Consider the following 27,055-nt stretch of genomic DNA (forward strand, 5'->3'; position numbering starts at 1 on the left):
CAATATTTATCGCCTCCAAAAACCAATGAAATTAAAGACGTACAATTAATCTCGCCAATTGTGACTACACTGTGGATTGCAGCATCTGTAAAATGTGGTCATTGGCTCGTCGGCAGATCTTGTCTGTATCTGCATGAAGTAGGCCCGAGAATGCGAGCATTTAGGGCAGCGTTCATCTGTCGCATCGACGTTTTCCCACGCAGCGCTGCCACCTAAAACGTCGTCTACTTCCTTGAGCTTTGGATAAGTCCGACTTGTTATTCTTTGCGATATATTAAAAATGTAAGGGCAGGTATTGCACGCAAATCGGTAATTCGCCACTCCCGATTCGACATGTAAAATATTTCCACAGGTTGGACAAAATAACAGCATATCACATCTGAAAAATGGGAATTTAGGAAATAAGAAGTTCGCATACAGGGAGGTTAGGACTGTAGAAATTCGATGAATTATTTGTCCACAAAGGCAAAATGATGTAACAATGAATTATGTTTAAACTTACCTATTTAAATTGTATACCACACGCGAAATTATTCACTTTTTTTGCATGTTATTACTGGATTACTAACAGACACGTGATAAACGACAGAACGAAAATTCTTTGAGTGATGCGACGATGCGACGGCGCCGTGTGTATAATGGACGTGGGGGAAATCCACGAGGTGATCGACTTAACTCGTCTTCAAGACCGTCAGGAATCAAGTCCACGCGCAAAAGGCGCGGTTAAATTCGAAAGTTATTAGGTAACATAAAATATTGGCTATCAAGATGAAAAACAATTTTCATGGATATGTGCGCTGTCAGAATACGTGAAAAACGACGCACAAAGGGCGCGATTTGTGTACATAATAATTGAGAATGGTTATTTGTGTAGCTGTGAAATAAATCACTCGAAACAATGCCATCATTGTTCAAACTTATATTTCACGGATTCTTGACAGTATCATGTACGAAAATGTTTGAGGGGTCCTCCAATAATACGTAACGCTCGAATGGAGGCTGGATCCTCAAAAATAACGTCATGCAATATTAGAATGGCCTATCAGTAAGCCTAATTCGTCAAAGCCATATCAACCATTCAAATGTCCAAGAGATCAAGTAAAAACTTATTATGGCAAAATATACATTGATGGGATTAAAAAAATCTTAGAAATAGTGAACTTTCAAATAAGTTTCTCTCGAATAATTTTTTATCGTGACAGACAATTTACAGACAACTTGTATGCATGTTATTTACGAATTAGACAACCTGTCGGACATTCGTAAAATTATAGTTGGCATACAGTCAACGGCTATCAACTTCAAATGTGCATGTTTTGTCTCTGTTAAGGGGAGAATACGGTGAAATTTTGATAATATCAAGTTTTTGATTTTTGAAACAGATAAACAAAAGGTGATCGAAAATTCCTTCCAGCAGAATTTAGATTATGGTAGTATGTGTCCAGAGAAAAATTTTTAATCACCTGCGATGAAAGTGTATGCGCAAGGAACTTTTGGGAGTGTTACGCTGGAAATTTTCTGCCAAAAGTTCCTTGCACATAGACTTTCATCGCAGGAGATTAAAAAATTTTTTCTGCACACATGCTACCGTAATCTAAATTTTGTTAGGTGGAATTTTCGATCACATTTTTTTGAGCTGTTTTAAAAATCTAAAACACCATATTATCAAAATTTTACCACAGTCCCCCCTTAAATTAGTGGACTTGGTTTTTGACCAGCGATTACTCAAATACAAGTCGCCTATGCTCTACTCGAGTAATCATATTTATCGTGTTCTTCAGGTTTTTATTTCAGGTCAAACCTTGAACAAAGATGATTATACTTACTGATTGAATACCAAGATTCGCGTAGTCAAGTACCGAATTTGCATTGGCTTTCAAATCGCAGATGTGAATTAAATACACTGTGGTTCAAATGAATAAGCTTCATCCGTGGTTCAAAAATAACGTGTAAATTCATACACCTACTACAGAATGACCTGACGCGATTCTACTTGAGAGATGTACATATATACATACATGCATGCATACACACATACATACATACGTACGTACATACATACGTACATACATCCATAAACAAGTGCGAGACTTACCCATTGCCAATCGCCTACACCATGTCAGCCCTCATTGCTCAACTCCACATTTACGACCATACCAGGTTTTCCAGAGATTCGAATCCACAGTTAATTCTCGCAGTTTTTTCACTTTCACTATTTCACTGTTTATAACGTGTCAGAGGCTTGATTGCAATTGTTTCGAACGCTTCAACAAGTCTGGTTTACTATCACTTACACGTTAGATTGCGAAAAACGTAACAGCAAATTCGAACAGTCGCACGAATAAATTTGTGAAAAAAAAGTTGACACTGAATATAGTCACGAACCGATTACACGGAGCACGAAACGAATGAAATGATATTATACTATTGAAAACCAATTTCAGCTCGTAAGATTAGATCACTGCACTGCGTTGATTCTAACGGCTTAACTTATTTTCGATCGTGAGTATGAAAAAATAAAACAAGCAACGACTACCAAACAACGCAGTCGTTTGTTTTGGCCATGTAAAACTAGAGGTTGAATTCATAACATGCGAATTTCAGTTTAGGCTGCACGTATCGAGTAAACCAAGAATAATTTCATTTATCTACGACTCTTATTTCAGCAGACACAGAAAAACTCAAATATATATTTGATTTAACACAAGGCACAGTCGAATTAACATCCGCGACGCGCACGTCCGAACTTGACGAAATTCTACCGCCGACTGTCAATTGTCGTTCGACTCGCCGATTAGTGCCAAGATGGCCGCCACTCGGAAATACTCTGAAGTTCGTGCATGTGCTAATATTCCCGCGTAGTTTAAATTGGAGAGTAATACGAATGCGTTATAAACGCATGTGCAAATACCTAAATGCAATGAACTAGTTGACGGAATATTCAATAATTCGTAAGTTTCTAAAATTATCATTGCCACTTTATTCAATCAAATTTTATAATAAAACAAAATTATTTTTTACTAGAGAATTTACAAACGACGGAAAATATAACATTCCGCTGGTAGCTATAAATGTATGCACGTATTATACAATTACATTTTAGGTATACTTCAAACTATACCCATGATACAGTTGCATAAGTATTACTGAAATAATATTACGATGGCTTCATGATAGAAAAAAACAACTCTCTTCCTATAAGATCCTAAATTAAATAGTCTTCAAGTATTATATAGAATATGGATAAAGGTATCGACTTCTTTATGCGAAATAAGAACAGCACTATCACGGTTCATGTTGACACAACTTTCATCATAATGTATTTCCATTGTCAGTATAATTTTACTTTTTTTTTTTCTTTTCATAAATAGTTATTGAGATTATTCGTGCAACGCGAATATTATTAAGGTAACATGTTTATTAAAAAATTTGTTACAGGGCATGGAAATAGATTTTAGCAAACGCGCTTTCCACCATAATAATCAAACTTAAGCTATTTCATTAATGAACAATGGAATTTATAACGAGACATTTTTCGTTGAGATCTTCAATTATGGATGCTGATTTTTCACCCGGATCTCGATTAGATTTTCCACCATTAGAATTACGTCTTCTGCTCTGTTATAAAGTATAGCGTGACTCTTAACTCGTATTATTTACATATAAAGCATTAAAAATATACTCGAATCATCTGTACTGAGTATTATATAATAATTGCAGTGTTCAAGTTTACTGCATGTTTTTTCATCCATTTTTTCAGTTTAATTCATTTATTCACTCTGAGTTTGACAGACTAAGTTTCATTGCTCAGTTTATAATTCACAATACAGGTTCGAGGATTTAAATTAGACGACTTTGATTTGTAACACAGAGCAGTACCACAAAATGATATCAATTGCTTACTTGTATTAAACGTCCGATCAGTCTGTCTCGTCAAAATGAAGAATATCTATCAGTACAATGGTTATCTTTTACGTTTCACATTAGTATGATTCACTTTGCTACAATAACTGCATAGTAATGATTTATTTTTTTGACTACAACATTAATATAGTAATATATAAATGTATATTACTCCAAATTTGTTTTGTAACGTTTGACTTTGACCGTAAAAGAGTGAGTTTTATCTGCGGTAAGCTGTTTCTTTCTAGTTATCAAGTGGTACAATTAGTTTCTGAGTAATTAGGTAATTAAGTTAATAAATCACTGAGCTTCAATATATTTTTATCTGATCGGACCCGACAAAGATGGCATGGATATCAAAGATGAAGGGCCTGAACTCAAGTTGAGCTTATCCAACTCTTCATCGGCCTTGTTGTTCTTCAGATCTTGCTGGGTGTAGAGGAAATTATTCCATTCGTCGATTCGTGGATGAGCGAAATTCTGTAAAACGTCAAAAGCATAGATGTAACAATCCTGACTACAGCGAAGTTAAAATTAGCAAAATATCATGGCAAAATTGAGATAAGATTTTTCAAAATACAACTGAATATAATGATAGACATCGTGTTATACTGCAAACCGTACCTCAGCTACATCGTAAACCCATATTTTCCCAGTATCATCGCCCACAGTAACATGCAGTCCGCTTGGCGTCCAAGAGACTGTGTTTAAAGCAGGACATCCATCAACGATTACGCTCGCTGCTGGAACCTCTGTATCCTGATTTAAATTCCATAAATCTAAACGACCAGATCCATCAACAGCTGCAAATAGAGCAGGATGTGTAGGAGACCATGCAACATCGTACACATAATCTCCATTGTGCTCAAATGAGTATAAAGGCTTGTTCTCTTTCAAACTCCACAATTTAATCGTCCAATCAATAGACGAAGTTAAAAACAGATGAGAGAAATCAATGCCCCCTTGAACTGCATGAGCACTGACTCCGGTAACAGGTCCTAAGTGTCCTTCGTAAGTTTCTGTGACACCAGCTTTGGTCCCATGACGGCAAGCTGCAATTTAACAATCAGAGCAAACATGTTTCTGCAGGGACACATTTTCTCTCGCATAGAAATACTGAAAAGGAAAACATTTTTACTCACCTGAATAAACAGTACCGTCTTCACTGCCAACGATAAAATTGTTGACATCTCCACTTGGAAAAGCAAGCGAAGTTACAGCGACTGGTTTCGACTGTCTTGCTTGAAGCTCAAGCGTTTCTTGAGGATGGGACAACATGTCTAAATTCCACGAGCATAATTTTCCATCTGTTGAAATGCTGATCAAATTGTGCGCATTCTGAGTTCCTACTACGCTTAAACAATACACAGGATGCTGGGAAGCAAGAAAATTATTTATTAGATCTAAAATGATTTGAGAAATAAAAATTTGTTTGTGTCACCATATTACAGTAAATGTAGAGGCTAATGTCGGGCTTTAATTAATAATATATAAACTTACCGTGTGTGCAGACGCTGAAAGTGGAGTACGCTGAATGGGGGTCCTTTTTTGAACCCTATTATCCCACAGAACAATTTGCCCCGAATAGGTGCCACCCAAAATTAAATTTGGATGAAACCTAGCAAAGGTTGTTGCCATTACTGACGACTGGCAATGAAAAATGTATTCAGGTGTTGTTTTCTTAAATTTAGTGTTCCAGATTAAACAAACTCCATCTGGATCATTTGGTGTGTCGTCATTGTTTTTGTAAGAAGCAGCCAACAGTTCTGGAAATTGCGGTGACCAATCCAACGAAGTAATGCAGCGATTACGTGACCATCGATCACAGAAAAATGAACGATTCAGCGATAGGCGCTGATGACTCTTTTCATCACTGAAAAATTTTTATTAATCTTCACAACACATCCAACATTTCTAAGTAAGGTCCCAACATTACAGAAAAATGCGTTAATAGATTTACAGTTATTTACGAATATGAACAGTTTATACTTACATTCCATCTTCTCCATCGATTATACCAGTATAATCTGTGTAAATATCTACCGATTCACCGAGAGCTCTTTCCACCACTCTGCTCGAACGGTCCAAGAATCGTTGAAATTCTTCCGAGAGGATAGTCATCAATTTTTCTTCCTCGCTAAGCTCTCTTACTGTAATATACGTTGAAATTAGATTAACGTTAAAACATTGTAAATGCAAAATTACGTGTTACATGAAACTTTGTACACGACACATGGACAAACCTTCTTTGGGTTTTTCTTTTTCCTTCTCCTGTTCGACTTGCGTAACGGCCGGTTGAACCTCTTTGACTTGCGGTAGTCCATGAGGCAAAATTCCAGGTGGAAGTTTACTTTGGAATCCATCCATGTGGGGCAGACTGCTTTCTTCATCCTCGGCTTGGCCATCATCAAATGTCAAAACTGTGGTGAATAAGCTGGCCCCGTAACGAGTACCCCAGACCCATCACGACCCTAACTAGCTAGTCTAACTACTCATTTCTTTCTAATTTCAATTTACATTCTATGGAGCAATTTAGCACATGTTGCGATCACCAATAGTAAACATGAATTTTTTATAGAATGATTACATCGATGGAAAGCGTCTCGCTAAAAGTAGGGTGGGCTTAGCTAAACAACTATGGCTTCGAGCGTTTGAAACTGCTCACATCGTAATCATCAATAAATCACACACATTGCTTCCAACGATAATTTAATGATCCATTTAATTCAAATAACACCAACTGCAAGAGGGGACTTGTCATTATCAAACTACTTCAATGTCACTTAACAAAGGATTGATATCGGCCGCCTTACTGACTAATAGTATGCTCTTTAGTTTTTATATTACTAAAAGCATGAAATGATGCTTGCATTAAAGAGAAATCAAACGAAGCGTGAAACTCTTTGAAAAAGCATCGAAATAATGCTCTAGGTAACATACCTGCTCAAGCAAAGTTTTCAAATAAATAAATTAATAAATAAATATTATAATACCCATGCATTAAATAGTTAAATACCTATCTTACAAAACTAAAGGTTCATAACTCGTGCGCAATAGAGATAATTATTTATATCTGAGGCAATTGTGGGAGTATATATTTCTAGCACTGGAGAAAATAAATATTTTTATGGTTGTATTTTACGGAGCATACTGTAAAAAATAACACAAAACATTGATTACACAGTATTTATCGATCACTGAAAAGTGAGAATAAAATTTGTTAAGAAAAATTATTTGCAATAAATTACACATGTATCAAAACATTACTGTAGAAGAATCTTTTTGAATTTTTCAGATCCATCGACTTATGCCGACGGAATCGTGTCAACCGTAAAGCGCAGCAGTGGACTTAAAACTTCCAATACACACGTAATTTATCACAAATAATTTTTTTAACAAATTATTTTCTTACTTTTGAATAATCAATAATTACTGTGTAATTAATATTTTGTGTTATTTTTCACAATATACTCCGTAAAATACAATCATACAAGTATTAATTTTCTCCAGCGCTGGAGGTATGTACCCCCTTCAGATACTTGATTTGCTTAACTCGAGTCTCTCCACCCTGAGGTGCTAATCGAGAATGATTCAGTTACAGACTACGACAAACCCCATAATAGTCGACAAGATGAATAGGTTTCGTTTCAATTACAAATGTGCAATCAGTCAAAGAAACACCAAGTTATACGCGCGACAAATTTAGATTGAATAAGAAATTTTCTTCTAGCGGGTAGTAAATTCGTAAAATTCCCAATGATCGATATTAATCTGAGAACAAAATTAGAGATGTAATAAAATTGCATTGATTGAGCTTTTGTCGTTGAAATTATTAAGCAGTGTAGTTTGACATGGGTCACTATATCATTGAAGCTAACTTTATGACAATTTCTTCATCTCAAAAAATCAATCATTAACGGCGGGAATACATTTTTTAATACAGTTAGCGGCATATTCAATCGAAAAAAGATATTTCGGATGAATGAATAAAATCATGCTACACTTCCATGGGCTTATTTTTACCTACGGAAAAAGATGCAGAGGATAAAAGCGAGACAAGTAGAGACAAGTTAACACAGCTTCCGAGTCTCATGCACGAATCGACAACATAATACAAAAATGTCAAATTAATTGAAGGAAATATAATTGCTAATTGTAAGCAGATCCAAAGAAACAAACTGATAATACGAGCGTTACTCACTGATTGTAGTTTAATCAATTACAAATTTTATGAATATTAAAATAATCAAGCTCATATGTGCCTAATGCACAATGTTTCAAAAATATTCAAGGCAAAATCAAAATAAAAGTTTCACGTTGTTACAATTTGCAAGAAATCCTGCAACAAATTGAATTATACTACAGCGAAAGATAGACAGAAAATATGATAATTATACTCCGTTAAAAAGTGACCTGAACTTTTGTTTGGATTTATCTCAAACGTATTAACTTGCAAGTTAATTGAGAATGCAGCATTTTTGCAGGCGAAACTGTTAAATAAAGACTGACTAATATTTTTTAACTCATCAAGCAATTTGGATAGGCCTAAATGTAGACTCCCTCATTTGAGTACAGGCAGAGTGATATTAAAATCACAGAATATTTGTGTGAGAGCATAAGTTTTTTTTTTTGATTTTTGTTTTTTGTGAGCGTGAAACAAAAGTAGTGATTTCTTGTGAGACAATAAGGTAGAGTAAATCAACTTCGGAGAAGATTACCTACCTGTAAACTCGTCCTCCCACTCTAAACCAGGATTTAGATTGTACTCGTCTTGAAGGAGGGAAAAGAAAACTTCAATCAATTTTGTATCTTAATTTTTTTGCATTCCAAGCCTGCTATACGGACAATCGTCGATGCACTATCAACATTGTCTCTCAATAATTTGTTTAATCAATGAACCTTTTTCTTCGCCGCACAATGCGAAGGCAACAAATAACCTGTGATCAGGTTGAAAAATTAAGAATAAAGCAAAGTGAGCAGTGACTGATTTTATTAAACAAAAAAAAAAAAAACTTATAGTTGAGATGCGTTATACAAAAAAATGCTTCCATATTACTTTCTGTTTCTATTATCGTTTCAGTTCATTTACATAAATATTGAATAAATCTATAGCTTAAAAATTCACAAATTTTTATGATTCGATTTGTAACTGCAAATGTTATGTCCAACTTTGATACTTATCGATCAAGTAATTGGTATACATTCATGGGAAATTTGGGAATTCTTGGGTGAATATAAAAATTGTTATGACAATACAGATAACAATTGCTTGACAAAATATAAAAATGCATCGAAAATTGCCCCAACAGATTGAAATGTATCAAGTTGACGAGTCAGTGTTATATAGCTATAGCTACATGCAAAAGGCTTTCCCTAATTAGGCATCTAAATAAGTTTACCATGTCAAAATCACATTTCATGGTTTATTGACGAAAACCAGCGGCATTTTGATAACTCAAAAGTTCAATGCGTCTCTAGGTTTTCTTTTAAATTTGTATTAAGTTTCAATTTACGTGAAATTACAACTGTTTAACCATGATTTGTGACTTTCAACTAATCATGCGCTCTCAACCTTACAGCATTTTATTTTTTAATTAAATCGTATCACGTAAGATTGTTAATGATTGCAATTTTTCTCTTTCAGTTCTGTAATTTATATTTCTCTCAAAGAGAATTGTAGAATAATTGTAAGCTCAATTTGACTGTTTGTAGTTTCGTTATTACAGCTTCAAAAAATGAAACACACTTTTATTACTTTCCACAATGAAATTAGCATCAACAATCTACAATCTCAAAAATCTTTATTTTCTTTCATGCCGTCATATATATATATATACAAATTGACAAATATATATATATATATATATATATCTTAGATTTAGTTCCACGGCATAATTGCATTTTCTAGGCGATTCTGTGTTCTATGTTAGGGCATGTTATCATTATTAGTCAAGAGCTACAAAAATATCCTAAGGAGTATTCATAGCAACAAAAGAAAGGAGGCAAGCAAAAAGGATTTTTGAATTAGGGAGGTAAGTAGCATAAGCGTACTGACATCTCCGACTATTAATTCTTTTTAATCAATGGATGGAAATAAGTTTGCCGGAGAGTGATTATGGAAAAAACATATTGAATAGTTGAACTGATATATAAAGATAAATCTCTAGTCAGAAACAATCTCGAAGTATACAAAATAAGAAATATGAATTGAATTTTTGATCTTGCGTAACTCGATGTATTACAATATTCTAAACAGCGAAATGGATTCATTACTTTTATCAACTACTCTATGAATTTTGAAAATATCATCCAAAAATTTTGTTGCTACGACCTTCCTTGAATATCATGGTTAAAAAATTAGATCGGCGGTAAGAATACCGTTCCATTTTATAATTGAATTTGTCTAAACTTCCTCATCTAAATGATTAGATCTTTCACCAATCCCTGTCAGCCAAAGCAAAATCATTTTACACCGTGACATGTCGTTTTCATCTATAGAAATAAATGCATATTGCATATTTTCTACAACAGCGTGGCGTCACATAAATTGGTGTAAAAAAAAATAAGACAAAACCGTACCCTAAGCTGCCTGATTATTATATTCATAGATGAAAAATTATTGTTAGTAATAAAACAGCCGATATGTATTCGCTTTGAGAACTCTGGAAGGTGCGTTAAGTTGTGACAAGATTTGGCAGTGGACATATTTTTTAAAGAATTGTAAGTCAATTAAAAATAGTAAAGTTTTATATATTTCCCATAGTGTAACGTTTGTATGTAGGAATATTATTAAAAAATTTACTTTTTCTTTTCAGGCTTTCATAGAAGCCAATGATCCATTTAACCGACAGTTCAAATTGATAATGGATAAGCGCGTTTGGCATAATCACATTGATTTCATATAAGTGATATGAAATGTCACATAAATCAATGTAAGTATAAATCAAGATTTACATAAAAGAAAATTGTGTTGTAATAAAAACCTAGATAAAAATATAGTTGTACGTCGTGAAACATTATTATTGGAAAGAGGATATTTGAAAATAGAGGTAACTTTAGAGTTTTAAAAGCCTTGAGAAGCCAGTAAACTTCACACAATAGTTGAACAGTTTTCAGAGTCGAGATGTCAGGTTGGTCAGGTCGATAATGAGGAATACGAAAATAATTTGACGAAGAAGAAAGATAAAAAATATGTAGGCACCCAATGAATCTGATTGCAAGGAATCAGGGGAGGGAAAAGAAAGACTAAAGAATAGATTTCGTGTAAGCTTTTAAAAGTTTCATTGTTACATTCAGGCAGTAGTTATGTCTTCAAGAAAAACCAAGGAAGTCAAAAAAGAGTGACAGTACAAAAGCAACTCATCAAGACAACTGGGTGTAAATAATGTTTTTGGGTGGAGAGTCGATTCGAATAAGTAAATAACTATTGACTGCTAACTGGATAATAACTAAAGCAGCATCCCACGCCTTTGTATATTATTCGATTCATTCGTCTTTGTTTGTTATATATTTGTTTCGAAACATTGAAATATGTATCGTCTGCTGGAATATATACATATAGCAAAGCAGGGTATATTAAATCACCAGTTAAATTGGATCGTTCTATAGGAAAGTATAGAGTAAGAAATGAACTTCCTATAAAACAGTCCAATTTAACTGATGGTGCAATATATACCTTTCTTTACGATATTAACCCATTCAGTCGCGCAAACGTCAATGCACAGTGAGTATCCATAGAATTTTGTAGAAAAAAACGATACATTATACAGAATTTCAACGGGCCCTTGTGGTGTTCTTTTCACTTTTAGCGATGGTGAAAAATATTTCCCTGCAGGTATACAACTGAAGGGACTAATTTTTTTTAGAAGGGCGATTGGGGATAAATTGTGCATAAACTATAAGCTAATCTGAGCCTCAAAATGGGTGGAAACCAAGAGAAAACATAACTTACCGTAATAGCCGAATGCATGAGCTGAGGAGGGGAGGGAAAAAAAATTTCACTTAGTTACAATTGGACATCGACACGCTACATTAAGAGCACCTCCCTACACTCAGAGCAATCGTTATGTTCTTAAAAATAATTCTTCATTTTTAACCAATAAATTTAGGCCGCGAATAAAAGAACTGTGTAAAAAGTTTAGATAATTTGATAAAAAGAGGTCAGAATTGTAAGTGAGTTAGCTGTGTAAAAGACAGGGCAGTTATTGAATCTCTAAACAAAGTCTTTGCGCGAGAAGATACCTCTGTACTCAGGGACGTATTGTAGTTAGACAATAATTTGATGTTAGAGAAAAGATTTGTTTTTCTGCTATTAAAGTATTGTGTGTCGTGATGATTAGCTACGTTTTGCGATTTGAACATATACTATGTTATTTGAATTTGAAAAATGAATTCCGATACGCTGAATGTAGTTAGGTCGGTTTGATTTGTAATTGCCAAATCGTGTAGTGCTGTGGTCCCTACAAATTGGAGGAAACGTACATATTCAAGAACACTGCCTTTTTGATATCCTCTAAATGACATTCTTATTTATTTTCATGAAAACATGAATTTAATTGAACACGAACGATTGTCCGATCCCTGTACTCCGCACAACTGTGGAATAGCAACGACTTTAAGACAATTAGCGGAGAAAAAAAAAAAAAAAAAAAAGAACAAAACCTTATCCTGAGAGATTCACTAAATATTTACAGGAATAACGTTCAGGTGACGTTAAACTCAAGGCTCTCTGGAATTTCATCTCAACAAACAGTCAATCGTCAGAACTCTTCAACTACTTCTGCAATGTTTTGACTCTTACAATGTTGTGTCTGGAAAGTACTTGATCGATAAGTTGTTAGATTATTTGTTCCCTATTCACAATCATCGAACATTGTTGTATTACTCTGGTGGATGTATTCTTTTCTTTTTTTTTTTTTCAATTTCACAGCTGAACAGAGTACTAAATCTCACTTACACGCCTTGTCACACTTATGCCAACCCCCGGATGTTTCTCGATAAATGATTAAGATTATTTATCCTTTTTCGTTTTTATGTTACCGCTCATTAGTCAGCATCAAAGCAAGCAATGCAATATGGATATCGAAACAAATATAGGTATGTAAATACGCCACTCGACGCCATAAGAACATACATACATACATATATTTGTAGTAATTTGGAAAATCAAATAAACCCTGCAAATTTGATGTATGTACCTCTCTATTAGTAAATCCATAAAGTTTTTCCAAGCAAATCTAAGCAGTTTAAAGCTATTATTTTTTACAAGCAAAATGCGATACCGTATATAAGATGGTCGATGATTAAAATACGTATGAATATCGAGCCTGATTTCAATCTTCGGACAATTTCATTACTACGCACATCTCAAGTCTTACATACAGTATCGGCATAATACTTAAATCTATTAACCCAGTATCTACCTCTATAATACAGTTATAATAAATTATATAGGGAAGTGTAATAAAAAAGTAGACAGAACATACATAGGTAGTTTGGTGCAGACCCACCTTTCCTGGGACGCCACCAGTCGGTCTCAAAGTAGCCTGCGGAGCAAGAGTGAGTTGGTGTGGTTGTTGAACAGGAGGAGAAGATCGAGTATGCGGAGGAAGAGGTGGACAGTCCTTATGTCCAACACCAGGTGATTTGACCAATTGTTTCGCAAGACAAGGGCATACGCGCACAGTTAAAGATACCGCAACATCAATTAGCATAAGCAGTTTTTTAAAATTTCAAAATCATCATTCACCATGTTGTATATCAAAATCTAAATATAAATCCAATCACAATCAAAGTGTATTTGATTCATACTTGCTTTCCGTTATTTAAATTACGAATATCCTTTAAGACAAGTTTTAAGCAGGCAAAATCAACATGAAATGGATATTTTCGTTCGAAAATCTTTTTTTTTCTTTTTGTTTTTTGTGTTGATTTATAGAATTACTTTTGGTAAAGGTAGAACTGTAAGCCTTGCTTATGCTAAGTGAACTGCAGTAACATAGCGCAGTACATTATACAGTAAGTAGTAACCCGGATACCACATAAGGTTGCAATCAAGTATATATAACATATATAGTAGGCATCAGCCACAGCTTTTTTTTTTAATTGACGATGAATATAATTTCAATTTGAAATAATCACACCGTGAGTTTTGTTAAAAATAAAATCATTTCACAGTGATAAATTATGAAAATGATTGAACCTGACTGGTTCAATTAAACATATTTTCTAGGATTGCAGTTTAGCTTTCGAAAAAATTACGACAAGTAACACAGAAACTTTAGGTCAACCAGTACCTTCGTGTTCTAGAGTTATTCTCACATCTCGTCTTTTTACTTTACATTTTACTTGAACTTAATAGTGCCCTGTTTCCGCTTAGAAGCTGTGATCGACTGTATACTTTCGACTTAAATACCAACCAGAGGAGCAGCTTTATCCCAAGTTTTAAAGTACCAAATTGTGTCATGATTAGTAAATTGATAAACGTTGTAATTATCAGAATCGCTTATTGATCAATTGAGAAGTATTAATTTCGTGACAGCAATAAAATTTTATAGCTAAACGATTTGTAACAAATTTCTAATGAGAAAATATATCGCTCATTAGATATTGATCGGTAAAAATTACTATCATGTCACAAGAGGTAAAGTATAATACCTGAAACATGTTTATTACGATAGATATGTTAATATATTTATAATAATTTTAACCCTAAACCAAACCTCACACTGTTATTCCAACAAATATACAAAACATCTTCTTCCAAGAAAATTAATCTACAATTAATCTAACCCTTCTATTTTTGTTAGTGGTTAAATTAAAATCCCGAGATTAAATGAAACAACCAAACCAATATTCAGAAACAACGAAAGTAACAAATTACACTATAGTTAATCTGAAAAGTCAGACGTAACGAACAAGAACGAAAGCTTTTGTATGTACAGAATAAGGGATTCTGTCGCAAATTCCATTAATATTATGTCTTCTACATTTAGGAATGTACCGTAGTAATATTTGTACTAAATAAACCCTATTTCAAACGATGAATATGATAGAGTGTTAAATAATGCTCTTGTGTCCTGAAAAATCGTCAGACCAACTACGAAATGTAACACGAACATTATTGAATGCCAAATACTGATAATCCAAATCATACATATCATTACTTGAAGTTTTATTCCAAACTCTAGAATCACTACTACATTTGTTACCACCCTTTTATTAACAGTTATTCCTGATTCCTGAGGTTTTAACTTGTAAGAACTATTTCATTGGGAGTTTGATTTTTCACATTCTTTAAAAATCCCAAGGCAGTATAAGCCTTTGAGCTTTGCGTCCGGAATTCGCCGCTCTGTACATACGTTTGCTTTATGTACTACTTGTCTTTGTACGTTTGTGTGGTGGAGAGGTATTTATACTTCTAAAGTGTGCATCTTGAATCGAATTTCATACGCTCTATCAATTTGTTGACATTGATTTATACGTAATACATATCCTTGAAATAATTCATTATAACATTATTTGTTTTGTAATTCAATCTGATACGAGTATGAAAATATGAATTAAAGCTGTTGAAATATTTTTTAAAGTTCGAGTTACAGAATTGAAAATATAATTCTAATTAAATTTTGAATGATTTTCAATTGTGCTCAATTGAACAATGCATGGAAATGGCTACTTTGTTACATGATAAAGTGGAAGTGACTGAATTCTGCAATTGTTTAGAAAATCTTAAAGCTCTGACATGAAATAGTAATCCGATCAGAATGATATTTCTTTACTATGTAATGCCTCTCCGCGAACATTGCTGGACTCAATTTAAATTATAACCAAAGACGGAGTGTTAAACAAATATCACAGGTAGGGAAACAAAATTCTTCATACCGACGTGTCGTGTGAATATGTAGGTTTCCTCGCATGTTACATTATGCAATTATAACGAAAAATTATTTGCATTAAAAGTAAGAATCGTAGAAAATCCTAAGAGTTAACATAAAAATTAACTAAATTAAATCACATAAGATGTATAGACTGTCATTAATAACAGAGTACGGTTCAGTTTCACAGAGATTAAAAACGAAAATTTAAAAAAAAATTAATAAATTACGTTAACACGCGAGCTGATTATCACAAAGCTCATGAAACTGTTAGATATAATTGAAAAGGTGATATAAGAACTGTTTAGAAAAAATAAACAAAGTTCATTCCATATTCGTCATTCAATCCCAAAGTTGAATGCTGCTAACTTTCTTAACAATATTTTATAATCAGGATTCAAGTTAGTTTATCCCGAAACTTGAATTTCTTTTGTTGTGGACAACAATTGTTGCAATTGAATCCATAACAACTTCAAACCTGAATCCTGACTAATGAAAATATTAATTTATTGGTTAAATTTCAAATACAGAATATTACTTTCACCTTGTAACTAACTTAATTTCAAAATGGTACACGGCATTAACATTCCAAAATCAATTGTGTGCTATATTGAACTCAAAACAGAAAAGGTACGGTTGACATTGGTGCGATAACACCAAATACCTGTCTTTTCTGATTATATTGAAGATGTTAAACCTATTTTAAATGCTAAAACATAATTAAAAACAAGACTCACCGTCGTGTGAAGTGTGCGTCGTCTGAGCAGTTTGCGTCTGCTTACTATATACCACAGGTTCCTTGGGTGGTATATCGGTATGCGCCACAGAAACAGCTGTTAAATCACGTGGAGCCTTCCGCCTTCCTGGAATACTACAGACGGATAAAAGATTTGAATAATTGTCTTATTGAACAGATCAAATATCAAAAAATCAAATGAAATTCTCTTCCCCGAATACATTTTCAACCTTATTTCAACAATACCATCAATAGGAGCTATCATCTACATATTATAATTGGAATACCATTTTTACATTGAACAGTTATGAAAAATTTACTCTCTACCCCTTTTATTGCGAAGTCAAATATTCACCTCCAATAACTAAACACTATGCAAATAAAATATGAAGCCCACAATCTTCAAAAATACCTTTGAACAGAATTGATACTGGAAGGTTGTAAACTTGCGTCTGGTGTAGCATTGGCACTTTGCTCTGGCGTCAAAGAGTTCATACTAGAGAGACTGGATAATACATCTGTAAGCATATAAATGTATAATAAAATGTGGCATTTTTTAGATAATATTACTGAAGCCTGACTAAAGAAATTTTCTAAACATTGATCTTAGCAGAGGATAGGTTTTTCTAATTTACCTGAAATATGAACAAAACATAGTCTTTCATTAGTCACAGAAACTGACAAACATAAAATGGTTATAATTCAGTTTATATTGCAATATTTAAATATAAATCCACTAATAATGTATGACGAGGAATTTTTCGACAGCGTGAAATACGTTTCAAAGTCTGCATTTTTTACCTGATACCGGTGCTACCCCAAGGGATGATAACATGGCATCTAAGTCTTTCCGATGGTCTTTATCGGCACCTGCAGCTCGTACAGTCGCTTCCTCAACCTTGTAAAAAATATTACACATTTTGGAATAAGAGAAGAATGAATTCAATATTCTGGTGAGAAGAAATCCCTAATCAGTGATGTTCTGCCGCTCGATTTTTCTTCTTACATCTTTTTGTTCCTTTTCTTTACGCCGCCTTTCCTTTTCCTCTCGAATCGCCTGCAGCTTGGCCTTCTTCCGTTCTAATTCTGCTTTTCGATCCGACATCATTGCAGCAGTGCCCCTCTTCGTTGTGATGAAAAAAGATTCGTAGGTAAATATTTGCAACAAGATAAGATATTTGTTTATTAACCCTGTACACTGAACGAACAGATGTGACTGAATTTCAGTGGGAACCTTTTGTATCGTATGGATAGGTGAACACGAACCATGAAACAGATTTCATAAAAGTTTGAAAATTTTTGTTTAAATCTAAGTAAAATTCTTATGGATTCAGGTACCTAATAGCATTGACAACTGTCAAAAGCTTGAGGAAACGTTATTTTAGATGGGAAAGGGGGTTAAGACCAATATGTTCGTACATTTCCGGATTGAATACAGAAAAATCGTATTTTCGTAATGTACCGGTAACCGCCGACCGCCTTTTAGAAATTCAATGCAACGCTTTCGTGATAGGGTAGATACACAAATGTAAAGAGTTATTGATTTCTTATCATACATATCCTATAGATATGTGCATATGTATACCTATGTGTATCCACCTTGAATGCCACGTTATGATTCACGAATGACGTAAGTGAAGGAATATTTAATAACAGCACGAGAAAAGTATTGTCAGTAAACTCTATTCCATTCTTGTCCATAAACGAAAAATCATTAGAATTCTCAGCGTGTGTCAGGCGGATAGCAGCTCGATCTAGCAAACCGTACGGGTTCGAAAGTTTCAAAGATGAGTACGAAGCTCCGAATAATCACGAAGTAAATCATCATTTACCTTAAAATATCAGAATCAAATTCACTTAGCACCGAATATTATATACTTTAGAAGAAAAAAAATCACTAAGAAGTTCGCTATAAACGTCAACCGACTCTTTACCCGTTACGTCTGACGTACGGATCCATTTTCCTTCACACGCTATACTCCGGACTCGCTTTCCACGCTGTGAATCAAAGGAGACATTACAACTAATGAATTATGGATGAAAACACACGCATATATTTTTTGTATTCAAAACTAATATTTTTGCATCTGACGGTATTTCTTTACAATAATAATATTAAATATATAAATAGTATTTGAAGGTGTTTTCTTTTCTTCACTTCCGGCTGTCATCTTTTACCACGGAGTATCAAGAATTTAGATACCGATCGCAGACGTAACTTAACCTAACCTACAAACGACATTTATGTAATTTAATCCGAATAATCGACTTCTTGCGTGGGTGATATCCGTCGTTAATCGCTCTTTGCAAAGTAAATTATAAAAAAAAAAAAAAAATAAGTTAGATAAAATAATGGGCGTCTTGCGGTTAGTATATGCATTGAAGTTTAACGAAGCTCTGCTGGCACGGTATTTGACTAGACAGAATTTGGATTAAGGATGGAATAACACATCTCAGTTTACATTACAGATTTGCTGTGAAGGCCAGCGTAGCCGGTGGCTTTACTTATTACACAATTCGAGAAGGTCTTTGGTCCGATCCAGAGGAAACTGTAAAACTGTATGGTAGAATGTACAACAACATAGCACCATACGTGAAAAGAAATATTCCCAAGGAAGTAGCAACAGAGGTAGACCTTAGGCTTCGAGTATTGTTATGGTTTTATGTGTTAGAATATGAAATTTCAATTAATTGATCGGCGCTGTATTTTATTCTAGCTTCCCGAACTGCCTAGTGTCACAGACATTACGTGCTTAGTTAAATCCTCATGGAACAAGGGCGTGATTACAACATTTAAGTTCATATCGAATTTACCTGAACACACATCTAATGCAATCGAGGCGAGTGGAATCAAAGGCGCTATTCTTAGTGCGATAGATTCTGTCAATACCCCCGAGAAACCAGCTCAGGCTTAAGAATTGAATGCTTGTTTTAAATAATTAACATATTTATTTTATTGTCGTATTAGTGGCAATGCATAGTTCCATGTGTAAATAAAGGAGATGTCAAACTCTGAACCAACTCCCTGAATTATTTCACGTATACCCTACTGTGTCGTACAAGCGATCTTATTTACCCTAGTGATCTACCGATGAAGTTGTGAAAGGTTTTACAAGACCAAGTTGACAAAGTTGTTGAAATCACAGATGATTGCGCAGTAAGGTGAAAAACATTACATAGGTCATTAAAACTTCGAATCTTAAGATCTATCGAAGAAGACCACCTGAAAAATATACTTTGGAGGTTCTTTGTTAAATCATTGATTATATTCAGCAGCTGCGTGGAATTAGATCGAAACAATTTTAAATTCCCCCCACAACTCCCGGGTCAGGGATTTTCCGTTGCCATGTTTCCGGTTCCGCCGGGAGCGTCTTTGGTCCAGAGCGCCATCTATTCTTGGATGAAAAGCAAGAGCAATTGTGTCACGTGACCGGTCAGTGTGCAGAAGACATGGCGGACAAAGAGGAGGCTGAGAAGACAATCGCCGAGGACTTGGTTGTCACCAAGTATAAGATGGCCGGCGATATAGTAAACCGTAAGAAAATACAGCAGAATAAAATGAGGATTTTAATGAACATAAAATATCCACCGTAACAACGAGAATCTCTTGAGTTTCGAATAAAATTACCGATGGCCATATGGAATGTGGCGCGCCAATGCCGGGCCTCCTGGCCATGTGGGTTGGCGTCGTGCCTAATGAACTTTTTCACGTCGTTTCGCAATTAATAGTTAATTAGTTAGATATGTCACAGCTATTTTTTCGTACCCCAAATCGATGGTTCGATTAACACGTAAACCGGATGATAATTTCACATCTTTGCTTTATCCATACAAACTAAATCATGCACCAAGCCTGGCTTCACTTCGTATTGACAACAGTCTAATTTTACTCTTTTTTGCGTACTAAAATAGAGTTTTATATACGTTTATTGCAAAGAAATCTATTTCGGTATTCTTAAAAAAAATAAATACTTTGTTTACCGCATGTACCAGTTGCCTTCATACAAGCCGCATTGATCAGATTTTTTAATTTTACCAAAAGTATAGTTTACCCATCTTCATCTGGATCAAATTTCTCAAATGTTCGGCATCACATGTACCGAAATTTAATCCCTCAGAACTACTTACAAGCAGCTTGGGTAATTCGTTTGAACTTGAGAGATTTTTATCTAACTTGCAGTGAAATGAAAGATGTTTTGGCTGCGTGTTCACTACGTTGAATAAAATTTTATGATACTAAACATATTCACTGCATGTGTGGTTCCAATAAATTCCTATTTGAATAGCAGTATGAATTTCACTTATACATAGAACATGTTCGTTTTCCAAGTTGAGACGGCTAATTGCATGATAAAATTTAGCAATATATAACATATCGCTGTATAATTTGATTTACATTGTTCATCCTGCAGGAGTCCTGAAGCAGGTCTTGGAAAAATGTGTCGTTGGCGCATCTGTTAGAGAGATATGCGAGTACGGAGATAAGCTGTTGACGGAAGAGACTGGAAAAACTTTCAAAAAGGAAAAGGAATTGAAGAAGGGTATAGCTTTTCCCACTTGCGTTTCCGTGAACAATTGCATTTGCCATTTCTCACCTGTACCGAGTGAGCCTGATCTGACTCTGAAAGCAGACGACATGGTTAAAGTGTGAGTCTCAGTTGAAAAGCAATATTCGAGTGAACGGTACTGTTCCAGCGAAAAAACATCTTCACGTATTTGTATGCTATATATTTTTATTTTAGAGACCTTGGTGCACACATAGATGGCTTCATAGCCGTAGTTGCACACACCGTTGTAATTGGTTCCTCGGCAGAAAATAAAGTAACTGGTAGAAAGGCTGACGTAGTGCTAGCTGCGCACTATGCTTCGCAAGCTGCGTTACGACTTCTTAAACCAGGCACCGAGGTAGGCGGATTTTTTCTGTAAATTGCAACTGTTTTTATCCAATTTTCAAACGTTGAGTAATTCAAAAAATTTCTTTTCTTCTCATGCAACCAGACTTATACGATCACAGGAACAGTGGAAAAAATTTGCGGGGCGTACAAATGCAAGCCTATTGAGGGGATGCTTAGCCATCAACTAAAACAATTCAAAATTGACGGAGAGAAGACGATTATTCAAAATCCAAATGACGCTCAGAAGAAAGAACACGAAAAGTTTACTCTTGATACACACGAGGTATAAATAAAAAAAACAATGTAACCTACTTACATCGAATTGAATGCATATTAATATGCGATTTTAAATATTTTTATTGTCTGATCCTGTGACAAGCCGTGATTTCATTTTTTTTTAAACATAATTTGCTGAATTTAAGATAGACTAATTTTCAAACGAATTGTATTACTTCATTTTGATAAGTAATCAATATTACACAATGATTTTAGGTGTACGCAATGGATGTATTGGTAAGCACAGGCGATGGAGTTGGACGGGAACAAGATACTAGAGTGACCATATACAAAAAGACGGAAGAAACTTATCAGCTGAAACTGAAAGCCTCTCGTATGTTTTATTCGGAACTGTCGCACAAGCACGGACTCATGCCATTTAACCTGCGTACTTTTGAAGATGAGAAGAAAGCCAAGATGGCTGTGGTCGAATGTGTCAATCACAGATTGATTGAACCATTCCAGGTACGAATCTTCTTGCATATAAGTTTTTCGCTTAGTATTTAGAAATTCGTCCTAATGAATCATTTGAAGAATGTCTTCAGTTTGTTCGAGTCATCCTCTGAATGACAGAACAATTGACCGAGAAACTAGAAAGAAGCCTTGAATTTGTTCCATGTATTTCAGGTTTTGTATGAAAAACCAACCGAGCATGTAGCACAATTCAAGTTTACAGTGCTGTTAATGCCGAACGGACCTCACAAAATAACGGGAATTCCTTGTGATCTTGAGATTTTTCATTCCGAATGTGTCGTTGAAGACCCTGAGCTTAAGGTAAGGTCCATAGAAATTGAATTAATTAGAATCTATTCTCATAGTCTTATGTGACATTTATTGTTTGTCTCTCCAAAATAACTAAAAAAATGATTCACTATTTCAAGAGTTGAACCTTTTTAAATTGTGTTGTAAACGTAAAAGTAATTTTATTCTGTACGTATTTATTTCAGTCTCTTTTGAACTCTTCGGCGAATCCCAAGTCTGCAAAGAAGAAGAAAAAGAAGGCCGAAAAAGCCGTTGGTGAAGTGGCTATGGAAGTGGATGCCAAGGCCTAACGTCAATTTTATTCACATCCATGACTTACTGAAATCGTGCACCCTCCTCCCATATTTTAGTTAAAGAAACAAATACTACTAAAAGTAAAACTGGACACTTTCTAGTAATCATATTCTAAATGTAAAAAGCGAATTGTTAGGAACACCTTTAATAATAGGATGTGAACACTGCCGACGTACATACCAGAAATTCGTTATACCTTCTCATCCATTGAAAAATTCCAAGCTATTATTGTTGTTTAACTACAACATATTGCGTATCATCAAAAATGGATTGACAGATCATTGAGGTACTCATCTAATATTAATTTTGCATTTTCACTGCAGGTGTGTAAGTATCGTGTGTTACTTTACCGTGTATCATTTCACCCATGCATTTATTCCTGTTTATCAATGCCTACCTATGATTTTACATTTAGCTTGATAACATTTAGTTGGAACATCGTAGCGTTCTCACATGCTTGAAGTTGGACATTCCGCTAAAATTAGCTGCCCACATTTAGCTTCATTTCAATACATTCAATTTTTGACCAAATTTTAGTCATGCTACATGTAATCTCTTATACTTTATTTCGTATGGTAGAAAACCCGGTGTATCTTCTACGAATGTATTTCTGCCATTTGTATGGGATAATTAATAATTAATTGTTTGAAAACGTTTAATCCAGCAGTTTGACATTCATCAAATTCACGTCCTTCATCTAGCAGTGAAAACAATGTCATGCAAAATCTATTAATCGTAAAATTTCACAGAGAAATCAAGTTTTATTTTTACTCTGCTCTTTTTTACAATTCGAGAAACAATTTTTCCGAAAAGTAGACGAGAAAAAGAAAATTCCTTGTCGCTGTAAACAAGTGTTTGGGGGGGCATCCGAATTACCAAGAAAAATATGAAATTTATGAAATATTAATATTATGTAATAACTAATAGTTTTATATAAGGATGATAGATAATGTATCTATGTTATAGATATTTTTTCTACTCGAGTTATGCATATTGTCGGATGTTAACGAGTGTACTTGTGAAACCAAATTGTCTTGAGCTGATGTGCACGGTCCTTCCTCAGCTTGAATTTTTTCAAAACTAATCATGTGGTCAGCTTGTCATTTCTAATTTTGGTTTATTCTTTAACATGCTTAGAGCCGTAATTTGAAGACGTTGAAAAAAAAGTTACTTCATCTGACTACAAATTGAACTTGAAGCCATTCTGTATTCATAACTATGGATCTTTGTCACATTTATGCTTGAAGGGATGCGGAAACCTGCAATACCTGTCATTTGAAAACTTTTTTAGTTTTGCTTCTCAAGGAAAATTACAAAAATTCGTTACTAACAATTACAGGCCACACGTTTAACTATTCGATAATTTAACTCACAAATAAATTTTACTACTATTAGTAATCTATAAAATAAAAAAAAAAAAAACATCCTACTTTTTTAAAGCCGAATCTCTTGTACTTCGACACTAGAATGTTGCCAGGAAGAATTGCCCAGTGAAATGGAAATTTTCATCACTAATTTATCGATGGATCTTGTCAATTGCCATCAATAAACTGTGCAGTGAGTTTGATCATGTCTGTACTTTTTTTTTTTTTTTTTCGTACAACCAAATCTAGTGGATGAATGGAATGAGATGGGAAATGTTAAGTGCAGGAAGGACAGTGCGGTTCGCCCGTATGGCAAGCAAACAAAAAAAAATACAAAAAATTCTACAATAGAAAAAAAAGTAACAAACAAACCTGGTGATGAGCGGAATAAAATAAAATAATATGACAAGTGGATATTGATCCAAATGAATGAAAGTATGTAGGTTTTGCTAGATGCGTATTTTACCTGACCAAGTAATTATTGTATATGGTCATTTTTCATTTTCGTGTAGAAACATAAAAAATTTTCAAGCGTAAACACCGAACATGCTGTTGACAGTAAGAATACTAAAGCTAATGAATCATAAATCAAGCAATTTACACCTATTATTAACTTTTATTAACAATCATTTTTATTCTGTATTACTTGTTGGTGATAAGTTTGCTACAAATCTACCACCTCTAAACCGGGGTGAGGATAAAAATACAACAATTTAGAACAGTATTTGTACTTATTACCTTTACGTTTTCTTTCATTTTTCAAACTTCTATCAAAAATGGGTGCCATAAAAGTATTTTATAAATTTAGACAAAAAATATATAGGTATATATACATACACGTATATCTTGTATCTGGTAAGTGTAAACAAAAATTACTCTGCAATCTAAGTGTAATGTGATTTCTTTTTTTATTTTTTACAAAAATTTAAGGTTTTTAATCAATTTACATATAAATATTTTAGGATTCAATGTATAGATAATATTTCTCCTATCATATGATTATCATGTGCACAAAAGCTATCCGATGAGAGCTATAGCATGTCTATATCTGTAGTACTAGTTGAGAATTTTAGTTTCATTACAACTGTATTTGGCGTTGTACTGTCAGCCACCATTATTTCAGATCCATTTCTTAAACCCAATTCAACAAGGGATCTGTTCAAATTTTCTCTAGTCTTCTCCTCGATACTAGCTACTGTTTGCATGTAAAGAGTTTTGTTTTTTCCATTGACATTTGCAGTTATACCAGGATTTTTCATCTGCAGATCAACCCTCTCGCATAAAATTGCTAGCAAATCTTTCAGCTTCAGTGTCGAATTACTTATTTGTATTTCTCTTGGGATCTGGCTGCAAGCTAGACAATCTTCCTTCTTCTCAGCTTCATATGTATAAGTGTAAATACCGTCCAAATCGTTCAATACCTAAGAAAGTTGAGAGCAAATATTCGAATCTTGCTACATAAATGGAGTATTAGGAGCTGAATGACACAAGTAAGAATCTGTTCATTAATTACCATGTAATTGTTCAGCGATGAACAACAACTGGTTGCTAGTTTGAATACTTCTGTACTACATGACGCAGCAATAACTGCATTGGTAGATGCAACGGCGGGAATAATATTTTTAACAACACCTTGAACTAGTCTATACGTCAGGCCTTGAATACTGAATTGAACAGCCCTTTCGTTTGATTTTTCATAGATCCAATTTATATGCTGCGGATCATCCCCGTCGATAGGGCAATCAAATGGGTTTTCTTTTGGCCATTGCATTACTTTTACGTACTCTATGCAGTGTTCGGGTAAACGTGGTGTGTTTGCTATTGTGCAGAGCGGATATGTAACCTGTTGAACAAGCATATTCCTGTTTCAGATTTCATGTCTTAAGGAATCTGACTTCAAAGTTTCTTGAATGTTGGAAGAAAAAATGTCTGTTATCTTAATGAAGTATAGGATGAAATGTAGTAGTGACATATAATATTTGAGAAGCAATCCATGTTTTGGAAAGCTTTACCTGTGGAGGATAAAGATCTAATGTACACTCGATACAGGCAGTCAGGCCAGGCAAAATCACCCTGGCATTTCCTTTAAATCCTTCCGTACCTCCATCTATCATTGGAATGACACTAGACTGATCCAATTCTCCATCTTCGTAATTTAACAGAGATATCAACATGCCGTTAATCCATCGTCTGGCAACAATAGAGTCCAGGCCTGAGATTACGATGTGAAATTGTCGATAGAACGCCTCATCTTTGTCTTGTATTTTACAAAAGTGAGGTATGACATGGCACCCGGGTATTCGTGTGTTTATAAATTTTGCTGCAATCTCAGCCTTTGAGGCGCCGATATCTTTCTGACGGAACAAAAACTGCCTGTTTGTGATAAACGAAAGAAATCTATTATAAACGAAGAAAAGATGATAGCTTGTTATTTCAGAATTGTGGAAAAAAACATATTCATAGGTTATCATACGGTATCTACCTATTGAGGTTGGAAAGTTCAATAGTATCCATATCGATTAAATGAATCTGTCCGAATCCCATCAACGCCAAATCTTTGAGAAGTTCGCAGCCTAATCCTCCTGCTCCGATAACTAATAACTTGCAATTTTCGCTTAAAAACTGTAAAGTGTTCGGCGAGGGTTCAAAGTCGGGCCTGCAAAACGGCCCGGATCTTTCCAAAACCTTTCGCAAGTGACACCATTTTCTGTGCGCGTAGTCTGAGCCCATTTTTATTCTTAATAATATTACAATAATTGAAGAAAGCTACTGTTTTCAACAAATGTATTTCGTCGAAGACTCCCTGATCTTTTAAATTACTTGCGGGTTTTCAGGATTTGAAATGATTCGAGTGAGCTTTGACAACTGGTCACAGTCACGGGTGATCCGTTGGATCTGCAACACCATCGACACCAAAGATCTTGTTGCGTGGCTGCAACAACGGCGTAA

General features: G+C 34.5%; 5 protein-coding genes across 43 annotated transcripts; 2 read left to right on the forward strand and 3 right to left on the reverse strand.

Moving 5' to 3' along the window:
- Positions 1-45: 45 nt before the first annotated feature.
- LOC107227632 (DNA-directed RNA polymerase III subunit RPC10) lies at positions 46-649 on the reverse strand. The gene is made up of 2 exons (XM_015668835.2): positions 503-649; positions 46-379 (listed from the first exon to the last, which is right to left on the reverse strand). Exon 2 carries the CDS (start codon positions 370-372, stop codon positions 46-48), a length of 327 nt encoding a protein of 108 aa, XP_015524321.1. The 5' UTR covers positions 373-379; positions 503-649.
- Positions 650-3,285: 2,636 nt separating this feature from the next.
- On the reverse strand, positions 3,286-18,504 carry LOC107227641 (cytoplasmic dynein 1 intermediate chain). Of its 37 annotated transcripts, none has more exons than XM_015668853.2 (14): positions 18,348-18,504; positions 17,522-17,638; positions 17,317-17,413; positions 16,928-17,033; positions 16,517-16,650; positions 13,413-13,448; positions 11,855-11,875; positions 8,626-8,673; positions 6,147-6,299; positions 5,897-6,053; positions 5,404-5,776; positions 5,046-5,277; positions 4,528-4,955; positions 3,286-4,383 (listed from the first exon to the last, which is right to left on the reverse strand). In XM_015668853.2, the coding sequence occupies exons 2-14, from the start codon at positions 17,621-17,623 to the stop codon at positions 4,225-4,227; spliced, it is 2,046 nt and encodes a 681-aa protein (XP_015524339.1). In that variant the 5' UTR covers positions 17,624-17,638; positions 18,348-18,504; the 3' UTR covers positions 3,286-4,224. The 37 variants fall into 37 exon arrangements, with proteins under 37 accessions (XP_015524339.1, XP_046586301.1, XP_046586274.1 ...); XM_046730345.1 differs by having other exon boundaries at positions 6,147-6,323; XM_046730318.1 differs by having other exon boundaries at positions 6,147-6,323; positions 13,389-13,448.
- Positions 18,207-19,532, forward strand: LOC107227643 (MICOS complex subunit MIC13 homolog QIL1). Of its 3 annotated transcripts, none has more exons than XM_015668858.2 (3): positions 18,207-18,331; positions 18,985-19,144; positions 19,233-19,532. In XM_015668858.2, exons 1-3 carry the CDS (start codon positions 18,303-18,305, stop codon positions 19,428-19,430), a joined length of 387 nt encoding a protein of 128 aa, XP_015524344.1. In that variant the 5' UTR covers positions 18,207-18,302; the 3' UTR covers positions 19,431-19,532. The 3 variants fall into 3 exon arrangements, with proteins under 3 accessions (XP_015524344.1, XP_046586379.1, XP_015524345.1); XM_046730423.1 differs by lacking the exon at positions 18,207-18,331 and adding an exon at positions 18,687-18,923; XM_015668859.2 differs by lacking the exon at positions 18,207-18,331 and adding an exon at positions 18,691-18,881.
- A 393-nt stretch (positions 19,533-19,925) lies between these two features.
- LOC107227654 (proliferation-associated protein 2G4) lies at positions 19,926-24,227 on the forward strand. Its single transcript, XM_015668872.2, has 7 exons — positions 19,926-20,050; positions 20,928-21,162; positions 21,258-21,420; positions 21,514-21,693; positions 21,903-22,151; positions 22,314-22,460; positions 22,634-24,227. The coding sequence occupies exons 1-7, from the start codon at positions 19,966-19,968 to the stop codon at positions 22,736-22,738; spliced, it is 1,164 nt and encodes a 387-aa protein (XP_015524358.1). The 5' UTR covers positions 19,926-19,965; the 3' UTR covers positions 22,739-24,227.
- On the reverse strand, positions 23,827-27,027 carry LOC107227647 (NEDD8-activating enzyme E1 catalytic subunit). Its single transcript, XM_015668864.2, has 4 exons — positions 26,589-27,027; positions 26,119-26,479; positions 25,620-25,949; positions 23,827-25,527 (listed from the first exon to the last, which is right to left on the reverse strand). Exons 1-4 carry the CDS (start codon positions 26,834-26,836, stop codon positions 25,138-25,140), a joined length of 1,329 nt encoding a protein of 442 aa, XP_015524350.1. The 5' UTR covers positions 26,837-27,027; the 3' UTR covers positions 23,827-25,137.
- Positions 27,028-27,055: the final 28 nt, after the last annotated feature.

This window comes from Neodiprion lecontei, chromosome 1 (assembly GCF_021901455.1).
Source record: "Neodiprion lecontei isolate iyNeoLeco1 chromosome 1, iyNeoLeco1.1, whole genome shotgun sequence".
Lineage (NCBI taxonomy): Eukaryota > Metazoa > Arthropoda > Insecta > Hymenoptera > Diprionidae > Neodiprion > Neodiprion lecontei.